At 39.6% G+C, this 12,821-nt stretch overlaps 1 protein-coding gene across 5 annotated transcripts in view; it reads right to left on the bottom strand.

Annotated features, from left to right (window-relative positions):
- Positions 1 to 12,821, bottom strand: part of FBN1 (fibrillin 1) — a 144,421-nt gene that overhangs the window by 128,953 nt on the left and 2,647 nt on the right. For all 5 annotated transcript variants that reach the window (XR_015806507.1, XR_015806506.1, XM_088172539.1 and 2 more), the window contains exons 2-3: positions 1,965 to 2,047; positions 962 to 1,060 (exon numbers count right to left, since the gene is read on the bottom strand). Coding sequence is in view for 3 of the 5 variants with exons in the window: in XM_088172539.1 (XP_088028665.1) it covers positions 962 to 1,060; positions 1,965 to 2,047 (182 nt within the window). In the remaining 2 variants the exon portion in view is untranslated. The remainder of the gene's footprint in view (positions 1 to 961; positions 1,061 to 1,964; positions 2,048 to 12,821) is intronic.

The raw sequence follows: 12,821 nt of genomic DNA on the forward strand, positions 1-12,821 counted from the left end.
CTGGCTTCTGTTAATATGTTGTTCAGATAGTTACAGGCATTTGTGGGAACCAGTCTCCCCCAAAATTCTCTCCAGAAACTTCACATGTCAAAAAAAATCTAAATCTTCTACATTCTAAGAAACAAGAACCCCGTTCAAATGAGAATACAGAGTACTTTACAACTGGCATCTCAGATATGAATCCTACTGTACATCAAACACTCAGCCATTGAGTTCTCTGTTCATTGAATGAATTTAATTTTACTTATTTTTCCCTGGCTCTGGGGAACCTTCCTTGAAAACTTGAAATACCAACATTTCTATGAAAAGTTCTCTCTCTGAAAAGTTTCATTTTCAAAACATCTTTTTTTTTCTGATGAAAAGTTGTTCCGCTTAGAAATCTTAAGCAACTCTGTACCTCTAGTACCTATGGAAGTGTCACCTGTCAGCAGTATTAGATTCAGAAGAAACGTACTGAGCCTGGCAAGGAAATGCTCTAAAGCTTGTTGGCCTAGGCATTAACATACAGCATACATAGTGTCTGGTTTATAACCCTTGAAATCTGAAGAAAATTCCAAAGCATGTCAAGTTCAACCAATTGTCAAGAGTTGTCTCTCTATCATTACAACTTTTGTCATATACATGCTCATGTCTACCAGTGAACAGAGATAAGGTATTTTCCAGAAAGCAAGGAAGACTGGAGTTAGTGTTACAAAGTGGCAAATGAAAATAGCTTCCAATGAGACTAATTTTGGTTTGATTTTTGGTTTGATTTGGCAAAAAAAAAGTGTTTCCAATAGCCAGTCTCTGAGTCATTCTTCAGTTTCATCAGAGAAAGCTACACTTCCCTTCCTGTGGTAAGAGTACGTCTGGTGACTCAGAGGTTATTTGTCTTAAACACTGACCACTGAACTATTATACATACCTTAGTAGCTTCACAGACTCAAAAGAGCAATATCAGAGACACAGAAGAAATACTTACTTGATTTTGAACCACAGGAGGGGGCTATCTGACCATTTGGGCATGTGCACATGTTTGGTCTAGAGCAAAATCCATCCCCACAGGAATGTCTGCAGATTGCTATTAAGAAAACATAAATGCCTTTAAAATATGTCTCAAAAACCTCAAACGCATAAAAAAACACCTGACAGAAAATCCAGCACCATAACACAAATACCCACATACTCATTAAACCACATACAAGAGATCCCGAAATAATTCCTCCTGTTCATCTGCATCTTTATAGGGTCAGCTAAGACCTACACCTTCACCATCTGCTATGAAAAGGTCTGGGAACATGCCACAGGTCACACTAGATATGGGGAAATTTCCTTGGAAAAGTGAAATTGTTGTCCATTTTACCAGACTTTCTTGGAGGAAGGATGGCACTGAGGCAGCAACATAAATGCTTCCTTTATTTCTGCACCACACACACACAAGAGCAATAATTCCCATCTGACAGCACGCTGCTGCAGGATCTCTGGAGAGAGTCTTATCAGCCTTGGGCAAAGTGCCTTTAGGAATTATCTCTGGTACACTGTTCCACTACACATGAATATACATATAGCACTATGATGTATGCATATATTGATATCCCTACATACATATTTCAGGGATATGGTCCAAGGAAGCAGAGAAAATGCACTTGCTAGCCTATTGTCTCCTCCCTTCAACTTAAAATATTTAACATGTTCCACTCATTCCCGAGAGTTTACACACCCCCAGGAACCCTTTACCACAGACTTAAACAGAACATGTGGATGAGATTAATCTTTTGTTAAATACTGGTATCACATCACTGTGTTGTAGCCCACGAAACTTTGTATATTAGCTTAATATATTTTAAATGGTAAAGCCATCATATACAGCTGCTATTGAAAACATACAGAAACACATTTCAGTTCTGGTATACAATTAAAACCACCCTGGGACATAGAAGGACAAAGATAAACATCAGTCATAACACATAACTAGATTAACTTACGGACTATGCATTGGTTTCCACCAGGTAATGTTTTCCATCCAGGGCAGCAGTAGGGATTGTAACGTGATCCACACACATTTGGTCTGGAAAAAAAAAAAGGATAAGGATGAATTCTTATTTTTGCTCAGAAATATGTTTTAAAAGTAGAGGCATAAAATGGAAAAGGTAAATCACTGCAATATACATTTCAATCATTGAATTTAGAAGTGTTGTATGTTTTTAGCCTGTAGTTGTTGGGGTTTTTAGGTAACATACACTTTTATAAATCAAAGATTACATTACAAGCACAAAATCAAATCAGTAACATCTGAACAACAGAAATAGAATGGGGAAACCTTGTCTCACAACACTCCATATCTGAAGAAGTAACCATCCAGGTTTTTTGAGCAAAACTCACACTGAAATAAAAAATGAGGGATCCCATCCAGCATCATTAATAAGCACAAATTAAATCTAGTGCTCTTTGAGTGGTAATTTTTAATCTTCCTGTTGCTTTCTCTTCTTTATTCTAAAGCACTATTAGTGTTCCCTGTTTTGTCCATGAACAAAACTACGTATGTGTGCCTGAAACACGACAACAAGAACATCAGCCAAATAAATTAGTCAAAATATGTTACTTCTTCATTAGGAAAAATTACTTAGTACCAAAAATAATCAAGGGTGTGGGTGTATATAGTGATAGGATCCTGTGAAATGAGTATGAGGGGCCTACTGCCCTCCTTAAATGATTTTCAGGAATTTTTCATTCCAACCCATTCCTCTTATCCACATTTACTCTGTCAAATAACTTTATTACTAGAGTTTACAATGAAAGCTGTCAGGACATGACACTATCATGATTTTATTGATAAAAATAGAAAAGTTGAAATTATTCTATGTCCTTCATATAAAATGGATATTTTTAATCTATCTTGTCCTATTTATTTAATGCATCTATCCATGCAAATAAAGCTAGTAAGAATACTTTCAAAAATGGAAACATGTGCTTTCTTTTGTTTTAAGCTTAATAATCTTAGCAGAGGAAAATTTTGCAACCTCTATTAATATTGTGAGCATTACTCAAAAAATTAATGCAGCTAGAACCAGCTAGAAACTTCCTAGGAGTTGCTATATTAAAATATTGTATATAGATTAGAGACAGACTTAAATGTTTACTGTTTTAGGAAGGACTCTATTATTATTTTGTTCTCGGACCTTTAGAAACGTCTTCATTGCTAGTATTGCAATGCCTAAGTAAACAATAGTTACTTCATATGATAAGGCAACTTAAGACAAACAGTTTCAATATATATAAACATTTCCTTATGCATGTTTTCTAACTAACAAAAAATACATACTGTATTATTTAGGGATACGCATTACTAATGCAACTTCAAGTATTCTGATTACACCAATTTCAGTGACACCTATTCCTTCCAGCTACGGTCAGAAACTACTGAAGTCAAAGCAAGCACCACCATTACCTTCCACTGGTTCTGGATATCTCCAAAGCAGTAACAGAGGTGAATGTGAGCAACACAATTGGACTTGTTGCAGGGTCCTTTTCCCTTCCTGCAGCTAGTGTTACAGACTCAAAGTCTTATTCATTTAATGCCAATGTATTCAGTTTTAGTAATGTCAGCTACTTCCCTGCAGGGCTATAACCATGTAAGTTTCCTAGAGTTCCCTGTTCATCGATGCCAAATGTTGCTCCACAACCATCTGCCAAGTAAGACTGGCAAGCAGACAAGAGAGATTGCTTTTCACCTTCTCCAGTCAGAAGAAATAATGGAACTTATTAAGACAGATAGAACGGGTTTGTTGCTACCTGTTACAACCTACGGGCATAAACCACCCATTTCCGATTCCAGCTGGTGAGGATCCATAGAAGGCTGACCATAAAGTGATGTTTATGTGCTCTGTCAAATTTCAGTCTCAGCAAGTATGTGGCTTTGGGGACCATCTGGTCCACGTTAAGAGTCAGGAGCAGATTTCTGTGTCACAGAGAAACCTGGTTTTAAAAATCTTTTTCCAAAATGGGACTCCAGAAAACCTAGATGTGCCAGCAACCATGAAGTCAGAGACCCTGAGAGCCTTGAAGCTGTCCACAGGGTAAGCTAAGCCATACACCCAAGAGACTCCAACTCTGGTGCAGTGTGCTTAGCTTTGAAAAAAAAAGTCATCAAAATGTACTTCCATGGAATAGTTTGAGCCTGACAAGTGCATTTTCCAGTGGAACACTTTTTCTTCAGAAAGCTGCTGTCTAGCTTATAAAAGAAACCTATATTAAAGTCTGAATGCTGCTTCTTTGAGACAGAGGAAGTGTTCTTAAATCATGCATATTTGTAAAATGACATTGAAAATAATTAATTTTGAAGGTGAAATTCATTGATATTTATGAGGTGATCAAACACTATAGCAATAAATCCCCATAAATAAATAAAACATTCAAGGCAATAATAAATAATTTACCTCATGTAGAATCATGGAAATCATCAATCAAATTGTCAAGGCTCTATCACAGCACTTACTTTAAACACTTACCCACTTTGTGTTAAATAGAGCATATTTTCCTGCTGATATATAAACTATAATACTAAAGAAGTGTTTTATATTCTTATGAAACTGTTTTCCTGAACAGCACTAGAAACATAAAATCTGATTTGTAATGATAAAATAAGCAAAAACTTATCTAGACACTCTCAAACCACCTACAGCACCTTCCTTTCACTCCAAAGCCCAGAGAAGGAATAATCTCAGAAAAAAGCCGTTACCATTGCAATTAAAAAAAAAACCAAAAAAACCCCACCCATTAAACAAGTATTTCATTTTATTTTAGAGTCACTTAAACTTGTAAAGCATAAAAGGATTTCTGTAATGGTACAGTGCTGAGAGACAGAATGGCTGATGCACAGAGTCTCATCAAAGATGTCCAAAGTAAACAAGATATTATGTCTTTGATTAATGATATGCAAGTAGAAATTCAGTAGCAAAGTGAGTTGAATTATCAAAAGACATTAGACATGAGTCATCAACTAGGAAAATCTTGGAACAGCAGAGAGAAAAAGGTTCATCTGGAAACTGTGATAACTATCACTTGAGAGCGATAGGTTTGCATAGATATTGGCAGCACCTGCATGCACCAAACTAGAAGATATTCTTCCTCAGAAACAGCCACAGGGGCCCTACACCCCATTAGGAAGTGAAGCCGTGTGGGTCCTTTCGCAGCGGGTGGGGAATGAGCCGGGCAGAGCTGCAGCAGCGGCTCCTTGGGATGGACACGCGTGGTCCTGCCCCGGTCAGCGCGGGGATGCAGCACAGCCTCTCAAATCAGACAGCCTCTCCTGTCTCCATGGGCAATATCGATGGCACCCACGGAAAGGACCGACTGGGTCTGTCCCTCCTGTGCTTCCCGAACCCTGGCTCAGCAGGGATGTGTGGCTGCCCGGCTCCCCCGACTTGCAGCCATGACCCAGGCACTGCGGGTGGGTTGGCGGAGCGGGCACACAGAGGTAAAATAATGAGAAGCAAATCATGCTAAGCTTGGCAGAGTCTCCGTATCAGCTAAAACAAGGAAGCGAGGGTACGTGACAGCCAGAGGAGCGAGGGAGCCCTGTATGAAGCCGGCAGCAGCGAACACCCAGCCTGGGAATGGCAGGGACTCCTCCAGCACTGGGACCTCTCCAGGGTCCCGGTCGGAGCCCTGTGCTCCAGCCTGCCGGGGGGAGGGTTAATTCTCTACATCCCACTCTGCCCTGCCTGTGACCCCTCGAGGAAATTACAGCCCTCTCCGGAAGAAAGCATTGCCCATCTGCAACTCCCATGGGAGGAAGAGTTTCTGGCACTGCTGTGAGCGAGGCTTCAGGCAGAAATTTTGTCAGCAGCACTGCCATGCACCGGCCAACGCTGGCGTAATCCGCGCTGAATCAAACCCAAAGCACGGGTCTCAAATAAATCAGACAGAGACCAGACAGAGTGGGCAGAGATCAGCTGAGAGAGCAAGAGAAACAGCTGACCAGCAGTCAGAGAGCTGGGATGCACGGATACTGGGAAGGGTTTCTCATCGCTCCCCCAACTCGTTTTTCCTCTCTTAGGAAAACACACGGGGATTCTTCCTTTCAAGAAAACGTTTCATTAACAACTTCTATTAACTATTTGGCTGCAATATAGCATATGACCCAGTTTGCTGGCAGAAAATACAATTTAAAGCAATATCATCAACCAAGGGTTGTTCTTAGAGAAAGCTTTGCCTATTTTCCTTCTTATGTGGGTAACTCTGGTAGCTGCTAAAACTGTACCCAGAACTATTTGCTAATCATTTCCACATAAAATTGGAGTGATATTTCCATGCTTGCACTGGGGAGTTAAAAAGAATGACAAACTGCACCTGAAAAAATGGGAAGTTGGTCTTAAAAATGTGCTTGTTAAGGCTCCAGAATGTGATGATGAATAGCTTTTACTAGTAGGTTTCAAGAGGACACCAAATCAGATTTTGCTGTAGGCCAGCTTTATGTATCTACCTAAACTTCTCAGTGTTTCAGAATTAAATGCTAAATGCACAGACTGGCACAGCTCTGCCGACTCCACTGGAGTTTTACTCAGCTTTCCCACAGAATCAAGAATTTCCATTGCTAGATACAGTCCAAACTTTAGTGGACACAGCCATGAGCAACCTGATTTAAGTTTACCCTGCTCTGAGTGGGGGTTGGACCACATGGCCTTCCAAGATCCCTCCTCACTTAAATGCCAGAAGCCAAGTATGCATAAATTAGAGGTTGGTATCTCAAGCACCTCACTTAGCTGTGCTGTCACCTACCCTCTCCTCCAAGGAGCAGCAAGCAAAGCAGGACTGGGAAAGGAAGATCTGGTTCCTAGTGAGATGCAGCAGTAACAGCTACAGCACCTGACAGGCAGCAACCCTGACACAAGCCCCAAGGAAGAAGCCTGGTTGTGCTCTGAACTCACCACTTTCAACGAGTACACCCACAAACTCAAAAACTTAACTGTGCATTGGACAGAGCCAAAAACACAAGTCTGCATTTAGCATGCATAAGGCTCATTTCCAGGTACCTCAAATAGTTTAAACAGTGATTTCTTTTCTGTTGTTTAGCTAAATATTATAAAAATGGGATGATTTTATCAGTGTGCCCCTTTTGACCAATCAGTGAAGATCTCCTGAAGCTATTTATTTCAATCATATAAAAGGAAAACCTACGAAACTATGATAGACTCTGGAACAAACACAAAACTTAGCTTCTATTATACTATAAAGTATAAGCATGCACTTTTAAGCAAAATATATATTTTTACATTTAAAGGATACATCTGATGTACTCATTTTTACATTGCAATAAGCAAGCCTGTGCCATGTAGAGAGCCTAATATGATAACTATTTCTCACTCTGACAGTAAGGATACCGCTGTCCCAGAATCCTGGCTCCATTCAACTAAAAAAATAACACACTGAGCAGCTCCACGGGTCTCTTTGGCTCTGTCCTATGTGCAAGTCAAGAGTTCAAAATGACATGCAAGTTTCCTGCAGCAACACTGAACACTTTTCTAACCCTAACCTCCGTCACACTGTGACAGCCAAATACAGCAATCCAACAACAGCATTGACATTAAGAGAATTCTTCCGCACTTGCTCTGAAAATCCAACCCTGTCTTTTGCAGGGACACGCTCATCTAACCTGACAGCCAGGCATTGTTCTCATTCATAGCCTGGGACAGACGCATTTCTGGCATGTATTCCTTCATTGTTCCACTTGAGAATGGCAACGAGTCCAGTTCAAAACCCTACATCTACATAGCCACAAGAAACTATCTGCTGGGCCAGATAAGTGCAGCGGATAAACAGGAAGCATCCATCAGGTACTTTCTTAAAACACACACCAGAAAAAGCCAAACTAAAAAGAAACATTCAGAGGACAAGAAACCTTTACTATCTGGTAGCACTGAAAACATGCCATGGGAAATGGATGTAACTGTGGGCTAAGGCCATGGATGTCCAGATGTCTTAGCTGTCCAGATGTCACTTCCAAGAGGGGAACAGGGAGAGGTCATTTCACACCTCCAGGTCTACTCACCATGTACCCACTAACACTATTCTTCCCTTTGTCTCTCTCCTTGCTGGGACAGTGACTCCACATTTTCAAAAGGCCAGTTACCTGCACATCTGTCATAAGGAAACAGGAAAACCTTGAAGATACAGATTCCACTGTTTTAGTTCAACTGGTCTCTAGCAGACACTGGTTATCTACTCTGTACATGGGGAAGGGAAAAAGATGGAATATTAGTGGAAAAAACAGAGAAGAAAAGAAACAGGAAAATAACTTTCCTGAAAGGAAACAAATTTTAGTTTGAAACCTCAGCTGAACATCGCTGGATATTCTGATGTCCTCCAGCAAAATATGAGAGGGAAGCTTGAAAAAGAGGATGAAAATGATTAAGACTGTAGACAAAAGAACTGTGGCTTTCATTTGGTATTTCTGAGGCTATAATGGTCATGAATCATTTCATAAAATGAGAAGTAGAAAGGAAAACAACGGATTCTCCAGCAAGTCAACATTGAAAATATTTTTCCAGATAAAAGCTAGACCTCTTTATACTTCAGTGAAGATCTATAAGCAAAACCAGAAGGCAGAGGTTTTAATTTAACAGGCTATATTTTACATCCCAATGTACCTTCCAAGGAAGAGCCCGACTTTACTGAACTGTCACAAAAAACCAAATTATTGTCTTCATGCCTCTTTCTGCACACTAGCCTTAGCATGAATGAGGCTCTTCAGTACGTCTGAAATCCTTTTAAAAAGATTAAATAAATAAAACTAGGTGAGAAAGTCAGAATGGATGAGAAAACAACCAAAGGAGACATGTAAGATTGAAAAGCTACAACTATATTTCCCAGCACAGTGCAATGGTTAATCAGAAACACTCCAGGCTACAATTGCTCCATTCTACAAAAGTATTTACTGAGTCTGGGGAGCAAGACCAAAGTGACAGACATGCCTCTATATCCTCTTCATCTTTAGGGTTCAGCAGGAAGATGAAGAAGAAGAATGAGATGGGAGTTACTCTCATTGCAAACAAAAAAGTTAATGATTCGTTTCTTACTATTTTCACATGTGCACATTCAAAGATCTCAAGGTTTTAAAATCTTATTTAAGCAGAGATGGCCTCCTATTACACAGTGTCTACCACATTTCTACCAAGAGGAAATTTTCCCAGTGATCCATACAGCTAATATTTGGGGTCTTTCATTTTGGGTTGTACTGTTCTAACAATCACAGGTTGCTCAGTCCATGAACAAATTTAAAGTGACCCTTGACAAAAACCTGTATTGAAGTTTGTATGTTAAACATTCAAGTTTGCAGGATGGAAGAGGAATGACAAAGACTGTCCTAAGTGAGCAGCAATGCTGAGCAACACACCACAGAAAAGGAAAATAAACATAGAGGAAAACAGAAGCTGTAATCTTATTTGATAAGGATGACTGCAAGTGAAGCTGATAGATGGACTGTTCCTGTCAAGCTCTGAGCCAGAGATCCTCCCTTTGCTCCCATATCAACTGAGAGCAGCCCTATGCTTACTTCAAGTCTGCATCCTCAAGCCCAGCACAGCCCCAAAGGTTCTGACACCAGTGTGAAGCTGCACACAGAGCAGAACTTACTCAGTGACCACGGCAAACAGACCTAGGTGATACAGAATCATGAACAACTTGTGGAACCACCACTGAACACAAAACGTATCCTGTACTGGCTAACAACAGGGGAGAAGTCTATTTTATAAAACTTAAGTAGGGTCTCGATTGAGGAAAGTGCAGCTATGCCTAGCCAGAGTTTCTGTCTCCTCAAAGCAATCCTTTCAAATTTTTGCACTGCAATTTGCAAATTACTGCACCCTGCTCCAACAAGACACACTTTCTGCAGGTAGTGTTCCTCCCCCAACCCTTTATGGCCCCAGTTTCTAAAGACAGTACATTCCCACGAATAAAAGTCCAATTAAACACTAACAAACTGAGATCAGAAAGTCTCTACAAAGACACCACCACACATAAGATTAGACAACTGCATAACAAATCCACAGAAGAAAATTATTACCTGGAACACAAAGAAAGAAGCAAAGTATCATCCATGACATCTCTTGTGCTCTGAGTAAGGGCTGTGGGATTAATCTAACCTGCCAAGCAATTAAGTCATAGCAACAATCAGCCATGAAGGACCCCTCAGCATGTACTTTCCTGCAATGGCACACAAAGTGACAATCCTGATGTGAAATACATGACGCCCACCACAGGCCAGCTGTGACTGGTCCTGCGGCATCTGGGGCAGTGTATCAGGCCAGCCTGATACAGCCAAGAGCTAAGCAGACAAAAATGAATAAATGGATAAATGATGGGAAGAAAGGAAAAGAATTATATCCAGTCTTGCCTTTCTGATGGTCAACATGTCACTTTGGCACAGTGATACTGGGTCACAGGAAACCTGCTTCATCTTAGTCTCCCAGACTGATTTTACAACATTTCCAAAACAATCTTGTTTCATACAGTACATCAAGAATGCTGCTACACTGTTTATTGTAGCCTTTTTCCTCTGCTTGCTCTACTTATGACCTGCTACCATCAAATGGCAAGAAAGTAATTAGCTTATATATTTTAGGAGAGGAATATGACACTTCAAAACCATTTGTGTCCCACTACAATATAATATTAGAAAGAGCACAGAGAGGAAGAGTGGCTAAGCTGTCTGTCACAGAATCTCATGTGCCTCAGAGCCTCCCACTGAAAGGGAGACTACAGCAGTACTCACTAAGAGTTTTAACCACAGGTTGCGCTGGCATGTCCAAAATGAATAAAGTCTAATTCTGCCCTATCAACTACACAGGCCTAGAAGTCTATCCCCAAAAGCGATAAATCAGAATTCGGATTAAGGCTGTGCCTTCTAAAGAGATGGTGCTCAAGTGACACAATTTCGATATCTAAATGAAGACTACAAGGACTACAAAGCCCTGAAGATTATTTACTTTTTACTGGTTTTCTCCTGCTCCACAAAGTCACACCTACATCAAATGCCAAAAGAGAGGAAACACACATATGAGGCACTGTGCCAATATCTATGAACTTATTTCACTCCAGAACTAGATTTCCAAGAATCATGTAATAACAAAATAATAACAAAAGAACCACAACCATTGGCACATATATTCAGAGAGTTGCAGAATATTAACACTACGTTTAGTTGCCAAGGACTCCAGTTTGCACACTAGGATATGCTGGAATAAAGTTCTTCACCCTCCATGTAAGCTTTACCCCACAGGCACAGAGGACTGGAAGGAGGCCAGCCATGCCACCTGGAAGCCAGGTGAGTGCTCCAGCACATCGGCTATTATGGCAACCTGCATGTATTTTTAATTAAGTTTTTTATTTCTAAGTATTCAGGCTGCCTCCCGCTTGCAGAGTGGCATTGACAAAGTGTGGCACCAGCAGCTGCCCAGAGGTGTGCAGGCCACAAGTGGCAAGAAAAATCTTTGAGGTTTTTCAGTATAAACAAATATTTACCAGTACAGAAAGTCTGCTTTCCTTCAGCAGGCTTTTAGTGGTAACGATTGGTTTAAAACGAAAACCAGAAGCCCTAATTATATAGCTGAACACTAGAATTAAGTTATAGATTTATAAGATTATTCTATTTCACGGAGCACTGATACATAAAAAGGGTCAAATCCAACCCAGTTTACTCAAGGAAGTGTATCAGTAAACCTGTGGTCTTCATCTGAGATAAACAAAAGAAATTGGTCCAAAAACCTCAATCCCCTGTTGAATACCTTTAATCCAAGACTTTTATGAATCCTTTTGGAGCCAACTATTCTGTTCTGCAATATTCTCTATCATTTCAACTTAATAAAAGCAAAAAAATTAAATCATTCTTGCACAAATACATTTAATTAGTCTACTAATTAAAAACATATCAGAATTCAGCTATCTTGAAATTTCGTTCTTTGAAAATTTGTGCTATTTGTTAAGCAAATCATTGCCTTCTTTGGCCATTATACTGAGAAGAGACTGATAAACATGACAAACATTGCTTAAAATGTTATTAAGAACTGACTGATACTCATTAGTGTTTGAAGTTGTCTAGCCTTATCAGAAAATGAGAAACAATAATGAATTCTAAGATCTTTGAGTATGATACTTCTTGTATTCAGATAAGTACTAATCTAATCACCAGTAAATTATTTTTTGTTTTATTTTCTAACGATTGAAACACATATGAATGGTTGTCTTCAAGTATATATTGTTTAGAAAGGACTCTGTTCATGGCCAGCTTCGTAGGGTTTCCTACAGAAGCTGACACTGCATTCTTGGATGTTTAAGGGGTAGCAGGTAATGCCTTGATGCCTTATAGCTCAATACAGTAACATCTGTGATAAAGTTCTGGGGATCTGGAGGAGAAGTGTCTCACTAGCAGCTTATTATTTTAACTTGCTGAACCACAATGGATTCCAACAACATTTCCATGACCAGAGTCTAGTTATATTCTTTAATAATTCTGATTGCTTTCTGATCACTTAGAGGCATCAGGCACCAGCACATAAATATACATTAAATTAGGCCAAACACAGATGCCATTAAAAGGACTTCACCTCTAATGCCTCCAAAGCAGGACTGGTTCAAACTACATGAGCAGCAAGTGTAACATCTTAAAATGAGAATCTAAGATGTACTTCCAAGTAATTTATAATTATTAAAATTAAAATATGCTTCTAGAATCACATTATACATTCAAACAGCTCATTGCCATAAACAATGAGGCAAAAGTCACACAGATGAGAGCAAACATCTTCTGCAGTCAACAGCTTGTAGTAAAAAATGTTAAGTAGGAA

The sequence above is a fragment of the Sturnus vulgaris genome, chromosome 13, assembly GCF_052056855.1.
Source record: "Sturnus vulgaris isolate bStuVul1 chromosome 13, bStuVul1.hap1, whole genome shotgun sequence".
Classification (NCBI taxonomy): Eukaryota; Metazoa; Chordata; class Aves; order Passeriformes; family Sturnidae; genus Sturnus; species Sturnus vulgaris.